Source organism: Perna viridis, chromosome 6, assembly GCF_037379345.1.
Source record: "Perna viridis isolate PV_CMFRI_1.1 ecotype Kerala chromosome 6, ASM3737934v1, whole genome shotgun sequence".
Lineage (NCBI taxonomy): Eukaryota > Metazoa > Mollusca > Bivalvia > Mytilida > Mytilidae > Perna > Perna viridis.
The window spans coordinates 28,651,586-28,670,687 of NC_142450.1; the positions used below are offsets into that span (position 1 = coordinate 28,651,586).

Below are 19,102 nucleotides of genomic sequence, written 5' to 3' on the forward strand. Positions count from 1 at the left end.
ATTTATCGATTATATTTTTTTATGGTGAACCACTAATATGACGTCAACATACAGTAACTTTATTGATTTTTATAGGATAGGGAGTACCTTTTCTATACTCTAATTCGAAATTTTAATCTGATTATTTTGGTGTATCAAGATTAGTTGAGTTTTAGGGCAGATATTTATTGCTAAAGTTATCCAATGCCAGCGTAGGCAAATATCTGCACCTATAAAAGCAGTGTCGAAACGTTGTGGCAGCATAACGTTCATATTCTTCATTGACGTCAAACGTAAAATGTAACCTCTCAGGAACAATGCATTTTGATATGGGAAATAAAGCTCTTCATTTTAAATTAGATGAGAGTTTGAAAATTTAAAGCCGGTTTAACAATAATTGTGCCTTATTTTTCTAGCTTTTAGAGTACAAAGTATAGAGAAATAAGAAAGAATACTTCTAGGCCCTAGTTAAATGAATCTTTTAATAATTTAAGAACGATATACCGCCACATAGACTTGCGTCCAAACATTAAAGCTACTTCTACCGTACGTTATTTCAGTTTACGTCAATATAACTATCCGTTTAGATTTGGAGAATATTTGGACAATGCTATATAGTCAGCATCTGTATTTGTCTGTTTTTGTTGTTTTATTAGATGACTTGTACGGACTATTAATGTACATAATATATTATTTGTACTGATTTGTACTGTACATATTATATACACGCCTACCGGACTTAAGTATACGAAAGCTGCGGCACACACGAGATTTTTTTATGAGACAACAACATACATGTACAATTAAATAACACTATTTGACAACCGATTACTCCTGTACATAATATATTTACAGCAAAGGCCATTTCGCTGCTTTATGAACCTTGCTCTACTCTACCTATTTTGTCTGTCGATGAAAAATCCTATGAAATACAGTATTAACGATGAAGTTATCACCAGAAAGAAATTGAAAGAATTGAAAATACCAAAATGCCAATGAAAATGATATCAGATATATCCATGGGTAAAACACGTTCGAAAACAAAAAAAATAAAAACTGACGGGAAAAACAATAAGAAAAACAAAATCTATAAATACATACAGAGATCAACAAGAACCCGAACTAGTTGCAAGTGATGTATGCTAACTAGGGCTAGTGTCAATTAAATAGACACTTACGAGTTGTAAATATGACATTGATAAAGTAAACTACACGAAGTAAAATCAAGCACTTTCATGATTATTCTATTATTGTATTGTATTGTAATAATGTCTCGATCTACGTTCATTTTCCATTCCGGAATTTCGATGATCAAAGAACGTATGATGTCCGATGTCCGATATGCGTTTTATTGTTTACTTTTGGTATTTCAAAACGCTGCATTACGATGCACAATCTTCAATTGCATGTTTTATCACGTGGAAAAAGATATTTGTCATTTTGTATCGGATAATCTCCATGTGTTTGAATTGTAGATCCATTCTCATGTAACCACGGAGATACGTGAAGAGACTTACATACACAATTGATATAATACTTCTATCAAGTTCCGTTACAGAAAATGCATTCTCTTCGATGAAATTCACGCAAGCCTTGTTATGTTATAATCACTGAAGTGGAAAGTTAAACGAAACAATATCTCATAAATGCTTCCTGCTAAACCTACAAAATAACGTACGTTATTTCCAAGCTCCACGCAGCGCCAGTCGTTCATTTCCCATCTTGCTAACCGCTGCAAACAGCCTTTCGAAATTCTCGGACATAATTCAAATCAAACGTTCGAGAATAAGATATTGCCGCGTAATAACATTCACTTTTTTCCGACTTCGCGAAATTCTTTCATTCTCTGAGAGGGCTTGCTGCAGCGTCTGCAGTTAATTTCGAACATCAGACGCTTTTTCGGAGCTTGTATTTCATGACCGACGAATGTAATGACGGCGTCATATTTATGCCTTGATTAACTTAAAATATTAATGTATTTTAAAATTATTTTAAAGTTAATAAGATCTGCAAACCCATTCTTTTTCACGTTTAACCAAAGCAATGCAAGAAGTTAATATTATTATATGAAGTTGACGATAAACATTGAAGTTTCATATATATTAAGTCTTTTTCATGTTTGCACTTTTCTTTCGCAAATGTCCAAGACCAATCATTTAAAATTAAACTTTCATTAATACTGCCAACTAACTTAATTCTAAACCACATAAAGCCTTGACATTTTATGTATTTGAAAACTTTTAATCATTAACCGTTTGATACCGTTGTGGTAGTTAGATTTTTCTATATTGTTGTTGTTGTTGTAGTTTTTGATTTTGTTGTTGGATTATAGTTATGACGACTGTCCCGAGGGCCGTCAACATTTTTACCATAGATAAGGGGTCATTTTTCAGTGGCGTGATGGCAACACCTTACGTCAATTATATATAAAAAAAGAAGACTTCAATCATAGTATTCAATTACAACGTTGCTTACATGGAATGTCGTCTAGTAAAATCGCATAGCTCATACTGGGCATCGCATGCTGAGACGATTAGACGGACCCACAACTGAAACATCGTATCTAGAAACAAATAGGCTTAGAGTAATTAAGAGAACCAAGATTCTAACGGAAATCAAATAAATGTAATCCAGGGACAAAGACCAGACATGGAAAACAAACACACAACAAAGAACATAAAATAACCAAAATAATATAAACAAAGTAACAAAAGTAAATGAGCAACTCGGACTCCACTAAAAACAGGGAGCATGGACCAGGTGCACCAGTAGGGTATGCGTCCTCTGATTTTCTAGAAACACAAGCCGAGTTTCTCATAAAAAGTCATTCCAGGGTAGACAAGAGATAAAAGTTTTCATGGTGCAGATGGATACACCGTAACGATCCACGAGTTCATGATGACGACTATAAAACGTCTGTAGTAATGAATTCAATCTGGTAGCAACCCTGTTCCAGATGCATTATTGTAAGTAGCCTTTAACTCAAATTCTTTTGGGTAGATGCGACGTATAAAATCCCCGAAGCTAGGATTGTTTAACTATAATACCTCATCAATATAGCGGAAACTGAGATTAAAAGATGTAGCTAAACAAATTCTTTCTTTTGGATCATATCAGCTATAAATTCAGCCTTCTCATGAGAGTAAAGAAATAGGTCAGCAAGAAGAGTAGCACAATTTGTTCCCATTGGAATGCCGACCGTTTATTGAAGACTGCGTCCACCATCCTGGACAAATATATTGTCAATCAAAAATTCCAGCATTTTGAAAACGTCTTATGTATATTTGGAAGATGATTTGGAATTGTTTTCACAAATTATGAGAAATCTCTACTTAGAACTACATATGTGTATTTACTTGAACCGTCTCTTATGGAGTAATAACATTGAGTCGGGATTTTTACTGAGTATGGGGAATAGAAGTTTAAAGAGAGAAAAAATCAATAACTTTGTTCCTATTGTATTCTGATAATAATCTTGAATTGAGGGTCTCTAGCGAATCTCTAATTTTACAAGATCCAAATTGAATTAATATCACTACGGAGTAACAAGTGTCATGGTAGGACTGGAAACCCACTTTGATAGTTGTGAGTATTGAAGTTAAAAGTTTTGAAAGAGGTTTGGTGGTACATTTTGCAGATCCAGCTATGTATCGCTGTTTGCATGGACTCTTGTGGAGTTTAGGAATCCAGTACATAGACGTTAAATCACAATAATCGTCGTTGGTATAGAAACCAAAAGAGGATAGCACAAATTTATGGTTTTCCACTCTCTCATTTTGGAAAGTGTGGTAGCAGTATAGGTTATATTACTGCTTATGACCAGAAGGATCATATTTGAATGGTGAGTTTTTTGAAAGGTCAGTCAGGTGATTAGACTTGAAGTCAAAATCTCTAGGTCCTGCAATAGTCTTCTTATAATTGAAAATTTTGGATGCAATAGGTGAAGTTTAAATAATCGATATTGATTTGTCTTTGAAATACGGGGGGATTTTGTTCGTAACGTTTTTGTGATGGAGGATGTCAGCCAAATCAATTGCATCTATACCTTTGTTGACAAACGGTAGTGCAAGAAATGGTCGTTTTCCTTCATCTTGACGCACTGTGCAAGTCCGTGTGTTAAAAGAATAGGCCTGCAGCAGTAGTAAGGTTGTCATAAAGGGCGACTAAATAGTGCTCAGAAACCTAGCCGTGGGCTAGGCGCTCTGCCTACAGAGCAACTGGGATGTGTGCCCCAGGAGGTGGAATGGGATACCCCTGGCGTGTTACATGCCGGGTTTGTCAGGCTATAATACGGAAAACCTGACCGCAAGCCATAGTGGTGCACCGTGTTGGGAAAGATGCCACGTTCCGCGAACGTTAAAGAACCCTGCTGTGGTATTCGATAGGAATAGGAACCTTTGCGCTCCGCCACAGGAGGCTAAATTGCCGGACCTTACCAATACCTCCCTTTTTCTAGTGGCAATCAAAATTTGTCGACCCTATTATCCTTATGTCCCATCCCTTTTGTTCATTTCATGTTCATTTTATCATCCATTTCATGTTCATCGTCTGAATGTAATTGAAATATTGCTGCTCACACGTTAAACCCCAACAATCAATCAATCAACCTTCATCTTGACCTTTAAAACAAACTGGTTTGAAGAGTCTGTGGGAATCAATATCCAAAATGATTGCCACAAGTCTGTATAATGATGAGGTAGGTTCAGAAAATGGAGTTTCAAGACCTGTTTTGTAAAGGGAGTGTACTAGAGTGACAGGTATAGAACACTTGAGAGAAACACAATTAGTCCCGGTTGCAATAGCCACAACATACCTTTATAAAGTATTACCAAATAGAATAAAAATATTTACAACTGAAAATTCAAAGCACCGATTAGATCTCAATTATGTCTAATCAAAGTATTTATCTCGCCTTCAATCATTGAAAAATTCATTGTAGTTATTACAAGAAATGAATCGAGAGCCGCATTATTCAAAGGACCAATTAATTGAATAAAATATTTTTCAGCGTTGTATATGAGGTGGAAAACGCATAACATAACAGAAATATACGAATCTTGGAATTATGAAGTCAATCTAATACCTCAAATTTTTTTTTTACTTAAAAAGGGGGATTTTCAAGTTTTCGAACAATAACTCAAAAACACATTCACCAACTTTTATGAAACTTTATGAAATCTATTGAAGTAAGCTCCCTTTCGATTTGTATAAATGCCAAATTTTACGTTTCCGTGTTATGAGGTTTTGCTCTTTAAAAAAGGCGGAAACGGCCAATAAATGTAAAAAGTACTTAGAAACCTTGTCACGAAAGTGTTTCGAACAAGAGAGAAATCAAATCAAGACACTAAACTTAGTTAAACTTGTTCAACTCTTTGTTGAATTGGGAAGTAGTCAGATTAGTTATTTCTTTACCAAAGGTATAAAAATTATATTTTAGGAAATTTATATGTCTTTTTGGGAAATTAAAACGAATCTAACAAAATAAATTGGAATTACCAAAGTGCGAAAAACAAACTGATATCAAAGAGGGTAAATCAATTGGCAACACTTTCAAAAGCATACAAACTAAAAGAGATAAACAACAATTAGACTAAATCTATAAATATATACAGAGATCAGCAAGAACCCAAATTAACTGTGAATGGTTTATGCCAACTAGCGTCAAATGAATCAAAAAGTACATATACTCTGGGTTATAGTTAAAACTTTGAGAAAAGAGTTGGGGCACCGTCTAGTTAAAATCTTTTTTCAACTTAATCCCATGTGAAAAACGTTATGTATGACATCAAACTAAAAACATATCGTATAATGCTTACATATATATAAATGAAAAATAATAGTACTTGCTAAAGAAGCCGCTAGAAGTTTAAAGATAAGCTTATCACAAATATTTAAGTAGCACTCCAGCTAAGGATCATGCAAAATATGATTCATGGGTAAAAAGCCTACATATTTTTATTTTTGATATTTTGTTTGAAATGTCATAGTAAACAGAAATTAACATGTGGTTTTTCATATAACCCCTGCTCTTAGGAGATAAAAATTATATAGAATGCACTATAGATTTCAAAATAAAGGGAGATAACTCTGTAAATGACACTTGAATACAATAGGATCTACTGGATTTTCAATGTTGATTATCTCCTAAGAGCAGGTAGATTTGAATGAATAATTACACATTTCATAGTATAGACCCATAAAACAACTTAAGTACAAAAATAAAAATATGTAGCCTTTTTTTTTTGGGTGTATCACATTTTTCAGATTTTGCATGATTCTTACAAAGATAGTTATTTAATTCATTCATGTTTACTTTTTCGTAATTCAAATAGGGAGCAAAAGCAAATAATTACGTCATATATCATACACTTACAGTTTGTAATTATGCATTTTCACAATAATATCTTAAAAGCTACCTTGGTATGTCCTGACACAAGTACAGAATATCTTACTTCATTGTATCAGACTTCACATTTAATAGTAAGCACAACATTCGGTAAATATGACAAGGTGCTTATGTTTTGTTAACCTTATTCAAATAGTCTAACTGCAAATAATAAAGGAGCATATTGTTTGTTACACAAAAAATACTTCCTCTATCTTGCATCGTCTACGTATTCTATTCTTCATTTTAATCAATGTAAAAGGTACAATGGTACGTGTTATACCGGAAGTTCTTATTGAAATGTAAATTTGTTTATTATAACATTTAATTTGTATAAATAACATTTTTCTTCAATGTTCTATCTTTTTATACATTAAGCAAGGGATTAAAGGGATACAAATTTTAACACACGACCAAATTTCAAGGTGCACGCCATGCATAATAAGTTCCGAAAATTAATCGTATAATAACAGTTCACTTGGTTTATATTAGAATCGATAGCTCACAGTATGGTTGGTATAAAAGGTAAAGATAATGTGTCTAATGTTGTAGAGCCTGTATAATCCCGCACTTATGATTCAATCCGGAATAAGTAAAAAGTGGAAAGAAAGTTTATTGCAAAAAAATGCTCTTAAACTGGTGTAGAATGACCATGTGCACAAATGTAAGACCGTATAAGTATGAGAAATTTTAAAACTTTTTTAAACAATATCTAAAGTAAATCCATTTATCAAATCAAATGATGTTGGACAGTGTACTCGATCTTTACAGAATACAATAATAAATATGTTTATCTTTATAAAAATATATTTTTTCTGTCTATAAAGTTCCGGCAGGGTACATTAAAGTCTGTATAAACTTGAAAATAAAAAAAGAAATGAAACGCTGCAACACGCGTAAAAACGAATAAAAAAATGAATGAAAAAAGAAGTCATAAAACAGGAACAAAAGAATAGTGAAATCGAAACTAGAAAATGAAACCAAAAAACATTTTGGTTGTCGAATGGGGGTGAACAGGGGTTATCTCAGCACGATACTAATTGACTAATTGGTATTATTTTCCGAAATCAACACAATCATCCTAAAATCTTATCAATACGACATTTAGAAAGACAAAAGTAGTATATTCTTCAATACTAGTTTCGGGCCTTTTTTATACTAGCATGTTGAACATATTAACGTGCTCACACCGAAAGACTTATTTACATATTTTGATACTTAAAATATTTTTTTCGAGTTCTTCCACGGTCGTAAACTATGTAAGTTTTCATGATCTCATGTGCAAATGTGAGCTTTTTGGGTGGGTTTGCAATTCGAAAACAAAAAGCCCACAAGCTGATATCAACTTTTGATAGCAAAGCATACTCTTATGAGGCTGACTTTATAGCTGAGCTGATCTGATCAGAAAGAAAAAATATCGTTTAGCTAGATCCTTTAATCTCAGTTTCCGCAACTGGGCGGATGTTTCTAGAAAAGCAGAGGACGCTTACCCTACCGGTGCACCCATGCTTCTAGTTTTAGTAGAGTCCGAGTTGCTCATTTACTTTTGTTACTTTGTATGTATGATTTTAGTTACTTTATGTTCTTTGTTGTGTATGTCTGTTTCCATGTCTGGTCTTTCTCCCTGGAATACATTCTTTTGATTACCGATATAGCCTTGGTTCCGTTGATTACTCTTTTACAAAATAAGCAATATCCATGTTAATTTGACAATACTAATCTCCGGGTCCTATTTGATACCACCACATGCTTCATGTAAACTGGGGGCACTTTTAATTAAAAACATCTAAAATGCAATACTATATATGAACTTTAAAAAGCAGTTCGGATGAAGTAGACTAATTTAACTTATGTAATGAAGCACTTGTTTTACATTGACAGTTACGTAAGAGGGATCCCATTTCCCAAGGATAATTAAGTAGCCCAACTCGTGGTTGCTGATTTGAAAACACAGTGATATTATACCATAATGTATATGTAGAATATTTTAACATGTACACAATTAATATAAATTAGGTATAATTTAAATATTGTATGATTGTGTACGTGAACCAAAGAACAGTGTAACTATCTAACAAGCAAACATTTTTTGTTTATTTTGAAATACATAATGTACAAAAAAGGACATCTCAAATGCGAAAGAGGAAAATCTGTTATCAAAACAAAGGTTCAAACTTCAACACACGAACAATAAGTTTGTAATAGACCAACAGAAAAGACGAAACCCATTACGAAAAAAGGATTTAATCTACATGTAAGTATCAAAATAGTGTTAAAACTTTAGAAAGTACTCCCTTTCCAACGAGATTCGGTTATGAGCTTTCATGTTAAGTGATTATCAAAAGAACATAGATCAAGACTTGTTTACTGACAACTTTATCCAATTGAAAATTTTTATTTAAAAAAAAACAGCACTGACCATGGAAAGGTATTACTAAGCCAGACTTGATCTTAGTAGGGAAATGTCAAGTAAAGTCGTAAACGGTAATAAAAATCCTCGATGTTTTCTTCTCTAGTTGGCCACTTTATCAACTTGATATCTTTTTTGAGAACCGCACTAAACCAATCGTGAATGATTTTGGTAGATGCCAAATCGTCGTTTTCAGTAACTATAATAAATTTCCTCAAATTGTTTTCAACATATTCATATGTTGCTTTCCTTATTTCATATTGTCTCTTCTTGATATCTCCATCGTTAGACGTGGGCATGTCAAAAAATATGACGTTTCTGCTCTTACTTATTGCATCTGAAATTTGTAAATATTCGTCCCCTCCTGGCAGTGAATCCCTACCCCTAAAATACGATTTAAAACCGTACCATTCAACTTTGCTTAGTACATCCTTAGCTTTTCCTCTGCATTCGTCATTTTCATTCAAATACGAAAAATATAATTCATAAGGTAACTTTATACCTAAAACTCCTTCACCAAGTTTTCGTAAGATTCGTTGGAATCTATAAATTATCCTCCATCGAATATTATAAATTAAGGTAACTAAAATCAAGGAACTACAAAGAGTCACCAGCAAACAAATCCCTGTTTTCAGCCATTTTTTTGAGTCACAGTGAGCGAAAAACTTGTTTATATTATCCGAAACGTCAACTGTATATCTTTTTTCATTTGTTGGTTTCGGAATCCAGCAGGAGTAGTTTCCCTTGTTGTCTAATGTAACATTAGTATTCGTGAGCCATTCTACAAAGTCTTCGGTTTCACAAGAGCAGATAAAAGGGTTTTTGTCGAGATATAGTCTAAATGACCCAAACTTCTGTCTTTGGTTGTCTATCCACTTACATACATGCATGGGTATAGAAGTTAACTCATTATAGGAAATATCCAATTGTCTTAACTCTGGAAATGTTGTTATAATATCGGGTATCCCATCAAACATATTATGAGATAAGTTTAACGACCGTAGATGTCGCAATGGTCCAAATGATCTGAGCTTGAGGAACCACATGTAATTGTATGAAATATCCAGATTATGTATCTTAGGGCACCAGTGAAATATTGTATTATTAGTTTTAACAACATGGTAAAGTTTGACATTTCTAAGAACTAAAGTCCTTAAGTTCTCAAGATGAGAAATTTTCCCTTCTCCAATGGTTATAGCGGAATCGATTCCAGACAAATCCAGATGTTTCATTTTATTGATCCCTTCAAATTTTAGGTACGAAAATATTTCAATTTCAAAATACGACACTTCTAAATGTTCAAGGCTGCTGTTTATTAACTTAAATTCTCGAAATCCCCCTACCGCCATCAAATGTGTAATCCTAGCAAATTGTAATTGTCGGGGAAGGTAAATAACCACATTAACATTTGACATTTTATAGTGGTTTTGGGTCTTCTCGTACACCCATGAATTATGCTCATCTCTGTAAACATTAATAAAAACCGGATCGCGAAACTCCAGTGGCAGGTACGAAAAATCAAGCAGCTTCAAGTTATTTAGTTGCCACAAATAAATAGAAAACTGTACAGCTCAGCCATCCATACTATACCGGTTTCCCGCGCTTAGCATATTTTCAAAACAATGTGGATGTTTTGACATACTTAAAGCGTTTTCCTTCACAGAAACGATATTATTGTCGGAGATATCAAAGGTTCGTACACAGATGTTGTTAAAATATTTCAAATCTTTTGGCGTCAGAGTTATGATTGGTAGGATTCTAAAGGTACCAATGGCACCTGTCAATCCTCGGAAATATATCCCATCCATTGTTCTGTTTTGCAGGGGACGAAGCAGTTCAAATGCCGGAATGAGTTGTACGTTGCTGTTTGTTAAGTTAAGTACGCTTAAATGTGGGAACGGTTTCAAAAGCCATTGATCAACATCAACAAAATGTTTGCATGTTGTCAAATGAAACTCCTTTAAACTATTGGGGAAATTGTTAAAGGTATCATTTAAAACATCAGCTTTACAATAGTCGAATGTCACTTTTTCTAACGATCGTAAAATCTTGAACTTTTCTCCAAATTCTGGTTTTGAAATTAAGTCAATTGATAATTCGCGTAACTTTGTCAGGTCATTTGTTGGAATATTATACTTGTCATACTTGTTGCTTACCTTCTTGTCTGAATTCCTGCTTATGTCCAACTTTTCTAAAGACTTAAGTGGATTAAAAACGGCATTTGGATCAGCACTTGAAACATTCAGTTTATTTCTACGCAAAGACAACAACGTTAACCTCTCCAAACCTCGAAATGCATTTGGATGAATATGAACGAATTCATTATCGTCGATTATCAGATGTTTTAACTCCCTGTACCTTGAAAAACTGTCTGAATGAAGTTCTCGAATCAGGTTTCTACTAAGATCCAATTTTCTCATTTTCTGTGGTAATCGTTTTGGAACTTCCATTAATTGCATGTTCCTACAAGAAACATAACTCTGATGGTGGCTTATTATACAACCTTCGTTAATGCACGTAATTCCTTCAAAAGTTAATAATAATATCCAAACCATTTTACCACGTAGAATAGTCATTTTTGTATAGCTAACTGTGTCCTTAATTGATTTTACAGCTTAAAAATAAATTGCTTTATGCATTTTGTACGTACTATTAATGAGTTATTTCCTGTATCTACTAGTTACCATCAATTCAAGAAAAACGCGGAAGTCCTCAGTTACATGTAACCATTTTGCCACAACTATTGTTTGATCTGAAGTGGTCGGCGATTACATTTATTTTTTGTTTGTATTGTATTTGATTGATAGATTTGGCATGCGTTTAACAAAATCAATAGTTATCATGCATGTCAGGGTGTTGTTCTTATCAAGACTTTTTGTGATTGCCCCGTTGAGATATGTTTAATATTTAAATAGAAAGACCATAGAGATACATGTGTACACAAGAAAAAGCTTTATATACATTTAGCTCCACAACTGTTAAGAAAAATATATCAAATAAAGTCTACAACCGCCGACAAATGAGGGTCAAAATATAGTACTTCAACGTATGATTCGCTTATATTTTGTAAGGTTACAGGGTTTAAATCAACTACCATTGATGAATGTTTTCCGATTAAAAACAACCTTACCGAGTGAATGTCCTTTCGATTTGAAATAAAATTTAAAAACACATATACATATTTGTCTTATATTTTGCACTTTAATGAGGCTCGTCGAAGAAACTTTTCTTGTTTGGTTTTGCGGACCTTATTTACCGTTAGATATTTTCATGTTTTACTGGTACATAATGAACATAAACATACAGATGCCTCAAACACAGAACGAATAATTTTACATCAAAATCGAAGTATATAGTCAGAGACTTGACGATAACGAAAACAAGAAATCACAACCTAAAAACTCAAGCACTTGCAAGGATAAGCCATCCTTGCCGCCAGTGGCAATTGTCACAACGGTGCAACTGTAAAGCAAGGCGATTTCATTTAATTAAAATAAGATTGATGATGTAAATGATACGGTAATGGTAATACAAACATGAAAAATATATTAAAAAAAATATCGAAGATTAACAATATCACTTAATATGTACGACAATTCAAACATTGTCCGCGACCGGTTGATTTTGTACTTGACAAGCTCACATTGATATGTCATGCAAAATCAAGAACTTATTTTAAAGATTTTCAAAGCAAATGAAATATATCCATGTCTGTTTATTGTCGCAACAAGAAAGTAGCGTGATTCAAAATATGTTTGTACCGTTGTGAGTCATATGATCTAGCTGCTATGCGACTCCTCCGACACGTAGCAATATGTCAGAGGACCTGCACCATTGTACCTATTATTTATCCAGTTCGATGGGTTTTCAATCCGATACGAAGTGATATCTAAATGAAGATATCTTACCTCATCTGTGATCTAATTGTGATAACGATCGTAAGTCTTCGGTAGCGATGAAAAAAACTAAATATATCCCTGACAAAGGATAGAACTCATGTTCTCTGCTGGACGGACTGTCCTCCAAATGCGGGAAAATGTTGTCGACCAGAAATTCTAACATTAAACAACAAAACACTTTTTGTAAGAATCATTGTGGATTGTTTTCAAAAATACACTTTTTGCTACCTAATACTACATTAACATATATTTTAGGCCCTTGTATTGTATTGAAACATTAATGAATAAGATCCCACAAAACTAACTTAAGCTTATCATGCAGAAATGTGGTTACAGGGCAAACAATTAAGTAGCACTCTAGCTAAGAATCATGCAAAATATTATTCATGGGTAAAAAGCCTATATATTTTTATTTTTGATATTTTGTTTGAATTGCCATAATAAAAAAAAAATTAACATTCAGTTTTTCATATAACCCGTGTCCTTAGAAGATAAAAATTATGTAGAATGCACTGTAGATTTCAAAATTAAGGGAGATAAATGACACCCAAATACAATGGAATCTATTGGATGTTTAATGTTTAATGTTGATTATCTCTTAAGAGCATGTAGATTTGAATGAATAATAACACATTTCATAATATAAACCCATAAAATAAATTAATTACAAAAATAAAAATATGTAGTCTTTTCTGGGGTTTATTACATATTTCAGATTTTACATGATTCTTACAAAGACATCTACTTAAAAGTTTGTATACTGTTCAAAGTAAGGCTGCTACTGTAAAGACACTCCAATAGGTCTTTTTAGTTTGTTTTGGAATCTACATCTGATTCACGTCACTTAGAGTATAATCTTTATCACAGTAACTCTTGGGTCAATCATTGACTGTCGTAATTAAAGTAGGTATAGGAGTTTTTGAAAGGGGTTTAGTCGTGCACTCGGCAGACCTAGCAAAATCAATATCATAATACATGTGCTTGTTTTATTTTTTAGATTCAGACAAAAGGGGAACATCTATTCTTCTTACTTTTAATCTAAAATTCTTCCATCAAATGCATTGTGGTCTAAATAGGAGTGTATAATGGTGAAAAATCCGGGATCATTTGTCAAATATCAATACATTAATATTTATTGTCTCAATGTTACGATTGTAAAACTAATGTTCCCACCACAAAAATAATAAATCGAATGAATTTAAACATTTCAAGAAATGGGACTTAAACAAATATTACACCAGTACAATTTTCTTAGCATTTAATTTGATTACACGAATATTATTTTCCAAATATGCGACCATATGTAATTTTAGTAATTTTGATTATTACAGCGAGTAATAGAGTTTATTTATGAGTTGGTTTTCTCTTGATTGAATGACCATTCATTACCTGGTGAAATGTCTCAGACAGTTAAATTGAGACTTACAAAGCGTATTTGTAGCTACACAAAGCTGAGTAAAATACCACTGTTTGCCTCTATACCGAGTATTCCACAACATTTGCATGCAAATATCTGTACACCAAATGGCAAAGTAATGGATTTTACAAAAAGTAAATGTTATGATTTTTCCGCGTGTACATTCTTTGTTTTTTTTCAAAAGATTTGTGTTTTCCCAAGAAAGGAAACATCGGTCTAAAATGTAAAGGTTTTTTCTATATATAAACCATGCATGCATGTACTCAAACTGTAAAGTTGGATAAACCTTTGACTGTTAAGTCAACATGATACATATTTGTTTTTTGGGTATAGAAACCACTTACAATTCAGGATACAGGAAATATTTTATGAATATAAAACTGTTTAAAGTTGATATATCATAGCAAAGATTAAGTTTACAGTTTATGCCTGCATACAGAATTAAAACAAAGAAATAATAGATTAAATGTTAAACAAGATAGGAGTAGATGTGAAAAAGTATCAACTGATCCCATGACAAGTTCTATATCTAAAATAAATGAGAGCATAACTTCAGCAAGGATATCCTACATCTCTATGACATACGTTAACACAAATATATTCCAGATTTCAATTTAATCATTTTAAACTCACATGGCCCGAAGGGCCAAATGAGATATTGCCATCACTTGAAGTCGTCGTGGTTTTTTGGTTCATGCTCCCAGTTTTTAGTGGAGTCCGAGTTACTCATTTGCTTTTGTTACTTTGTATGTATGATTTTAGTTATTTATGTTCTTTGTTGTGTATGTCTGTTTTCCATGTCTGGTCTTTGTCCCTGGATTACATTCTTTTGATTACCGCTATAACCTTGGTTCCCTTGATTACACTTTCAAAACTCTTCACCTCTGAAACTACTACACCGAGTTTTGCATGAATATTCCTTAGGGTTTTCTGTTGTGGGGACGTTTAATCCGTCTGAGAAAATAATTAATATTACTAAAAACGATTTACGTTTAGAATATCGATTTTTTTTAATTTATAGTAATGAATATAGGATGTTAATGTTTTATATTGTTGTGTGTTGTTTTGTTAAAAGAATATGTAAATGCAAAGGTGCAGTCAAAGGGAAATCTTTGAAGAAAACTGGATAAGGACAAAAGAAGGAAATCAAATCGTACCACAAGCAAGAACACCAAAGTGCACAACGAAACACTAACAACAAGAACCCCACTGAAAACAAGATTAACTGGGGTACCCTACCGATCAGTTCCTGCTCCAGGCATTACAAGACACTGTCTGTGTGTACCCGTTTAAAGTAAAGTCCAATGAAAGAGGAAGAAAACATGTGACAAATGGAGGTCGTTGGACACATATTGAAAAGAGACAGGTCATGGTGCTGACCATAAGACTTTTAGAATAACGACCTTTTTTGATGGACAAAATAGCTGTAAAACCCTGTAAAACTATTTATAGTTTGTTGACATCTGCAATGCAAATTAGCAATTCGGACAACTGGTAAAATGAATGATTATCTTACATTCTATTCAAAACTTTCTAAATTAAGTGATGCCAAGATCCAGTGTTGGTCATGTTATAAAAAATAAGTTCCATTATTTGCTAGTAGACTTTAACAAAAAAAACCGTAGGCATGTCACCCGACATATTATTTTGTCTGCGCGAACCAAGCGTCACCCTTGATATCGTGTGCTTGGCAAAGAAGCATGCACAGTGACTACCGATTTAAAAGTCTTGCTATATACCTGAGTCGCGGATCAGTTCTTCGACCACCCGCCCTTGATGCAAGCAATATTATAATAAAATAAAATACTTTTTTGATCAGACAAATATTACCATCGGGGTATTTTAGACACACTTGTTTCCAATTTTAGAAATTAGTCTGATTGTAACAAATATAACGAGAACGGATATTGTGAATATTTCTAAGTGACAATAAGCCAACACAGAAGACAAATCTCAGCCCAAAGCCACCTATGAGTCTTCAATAAACGACGAGGAAACCCACATATACCACAGGGTAGGCCGCACTGGCCCTTCACAATATTTCACACAGGTACATCGAAATAATTGCCCCTATATACTCCAGCACTATCAAAGTAAACGGAAAAACGAAACATCACATACAGGGGCCAGAAGTTCCCAACTTACGACAGGCGCAAAAATGCAGCCGGGTTAAAGTACTTTAACATAACTCCCTTATAATGCAGGTCACTGTGGAATAAATATTACTAGTACACAATTAAACACATCTAAAATCAGTTCAGAAAGGTCTGAGTCCCTTTTTAATAACAGAAAAAAGAAACTGATTATACGTTACACAAATGCACAAACAAAAGGACTACTAGCACTTAACTGACATACCAGCTCCAGACCAGTTTAAAACTACAAACTGTCCTCATCGTATGTATTACACAAGTTCTTACCATGATTGGTTGAGAACCATGGTACATAATAAGTCATACAATAAGAATACAACCCACATCATGCCTAAAACTGAGTATTATTGTAGTGTGTTAGTTTCTATGTAAAAACCCTATGAGCGAATCAATGTTAATATAAAAATGCTTTCGATTTGGAAACAATATTATAACTATATCCCTTAGCTTATTAACTGGTTTAGTCAACTTATGGCTTCTATAGATAAAGTTTTAAAAATACATGTTTACTACATATGCAAATATATTACATGATAGTGATAAAATAGGGCGTCAGTTTTTCTTGAATTTCTCATCATGTCTTACATTTAATAGTCAATATATACGATTTGCAGCAAAATTCAATTTGTTAATATAAAATAGTCTGGTGAAAGTAATCCTTATTATAAATTTCATAGCATTGCTTTGTGATCATTTCACGTCTTCGTAAAAGATCTTTCTTAAGACTTTGTAATAGGACAGCAAAATTAATTTTATGATGATAAGCGCCATATGATTATACATACGAGCTTGTGAACTTCCTTGTCCTAAGATAGTTGTATATCATACCAGGCCAGGAAGTAATTTGCACCTGCAGCGTGTCCAGGGTAACAATCTGCTAAAACAAACATTGAACCTTGAAATTTAAAAGTCTCTGCACCCGTGTCTATGCTGTGAAATCGATCAATGTCGTTTAGTACAATCGTTTGAAATCCCACAATGAGATTCTCATCGATTGTTTTATTAATCTTCCGTTAATCCTTGAGTTGTGTATATCGTCAAACCCATCTTAAGTGACCTTCCATGAAAAAGCAATATCATAGTCATTGAAGACATGTGGAATTTTATCATAGGTTAATTCCATGTATAATGCAATACATATGGTAAATATAATCATTGTCATTTACGATAGGTTATTGTTGAAACATATCAGGTGGGCGCTAAGACAGGTTTGAATGTAGTAGAGTAGAGCGTGGCTGTAGATGTTGCTGTAACATTAATGGCTCAGTATTATTCCGTCGAAAATGACGTTTGCAGTTAGGAAATGATTATTTGAATTTTTAACGCAGACGCATTATTAATATCTCTCATATTCCGGTTGGTCGAGATATATGCGAATAATAACATAGCGGATTATCGACAAAGAAATCTTAGCTGAGTACAGATATTTGCGTTCTTCATATGCGAAGCCTATATCCGTATTATAATTCTCGATAGCGTTTACCGGAATAGCTACTACTATTCGAACCATACTAAAAATGATTCTTATTTCTATAGTGTATAAGTAATGTTTTTGTAATAGTGACAACTATTAACATAAATTGGTATGTACAATTATTTTTTTTCGATTCATACATCCGACACCTTGGGCCTATATGTCACTTTTGAAATGTCCTTGAATCTGTGCATCATGCATGTACCATTGTTGTTATTACTCAAATCAAAAATGCGATGGCATATTTAGGGTCTCAAAAAGAAATTTACAAAAACTTGAAAAAAAAAACTTAATGATAATTTAAGAAATTTAATAACTTCATGTTCAAAGAAATGTTCTACATAGGATTTTTTTTAGCAAAAAAGTAACACTTCTCAAAAAAACGACCTCCAATAGAACTCATTCCCATTTATGTTTTTGTTTATACTTTGTAGTAAATCTATTAAAGTTTATAAAATAAAATGATTCATTTTGTAATTTTAAAAGTCTCTTTGTATTTTCATATTATTGGTAGAAGTGTAATTCAAAACGTTACTATTTGTCTCACGTATCTTAAGTCAATTTGTCAATTGTCTTTACCGTAAAATACATTTTGATACGGACTCTACTAATGACAAAAAAAAGCAGATGAAATAGTTATGTAGCTGTGCCCGCGTTTTCGTGGTAGATTGACCCCTACCCGCACAGGAAGTACAGCGTGTACCTAATCTATACAAAGCTACATCGAAATGTTACACACGAAACACGAATCCATCCATTGAAATTTGGGATTTTTGTGACGAAAAAGTCCAACGAATAAGAAGTTGATATCGGACTGCACCCAAAAACACTTACAAAATATACATCATCTACATACATGTAAAGTCACGCACAAAATTAACTATCAATCCATTCATTCGGAGCCGAGATAATTCCGACGAATTTTGGACGGACAAGATTATTCTAATATACCACCAACTCATTGAGTCATATAAAACAGATCACCTCAGTTACCACAAAACCGTATGAATTAAGTCTAAACAAGTATCTCTTTACCTGAACCTTTTCCAAGAAATCATTTACGTGATGAAATGTCCCCTAGGGAGAAGATATAGAGCTCATTTATTTTGAAAACAAGATTAATTTTCACTACAAGATAACAACAAAAGTAAAAGCATAATACAATAATCCACGCTAATTCCTTTATTCTTCGTGATATTGTTTTCGTTGATAAAAAAATTTAGCAAACAATGTTTACAATTACTGTATTTCACTTCATAGATTCAAAAAGAAACTCAATAGACTATGTCAGCCCTCGACCATCTCGGCGCCGTTAGGGTTTTTTTATATTTAAAGGGAAAGATAATGTTGATGTAGGTACACATTATTACTTTTCATTCAGAATT

General features: G+C 33.2%; 1 protein-coding gene across 3 annotated transcripts in view; it reads right to left on the reverse strand.

The window, feature by feature from the left end:
• LOC148614380 (toll-like receptor 3) overlaps window positions 1-17,146 on the reverse strand; it is a 28,105-nt gene extending 10,959 nt beyond the window's left edge. The window contains exons 1-3 of one of the 3 annotated variants that reach the window (XM_088588513.1): window positions 17,029-17,093; window positions 12,683-12,829; window positions 10,346-11,237 (exon numbers count right to left, since the gene is read on the reverse strand). In XM_088588513.1, the coding sequence (XP_088444639.1) occupies window positions 10,346-11,237; window positions 12,683-12,687 (897 nt within the window). In that variant the 5' untranslated portion in view covers window positions 12,688-12,829; window positions 17,029-17,093. Of the gene's footprint in view, window positions 1-10,345; window positions 11,238-12,682; window positions 12,830-17,028 lie in introns of those variants that run through there. The other 2 variants (XM_088588512.1, XR_015923650.1) reach the window with 2 other exon arrangements.
• Between the last annotated feature and the right edge of the window lie 1,956 nt (window positions 17,147-19,102).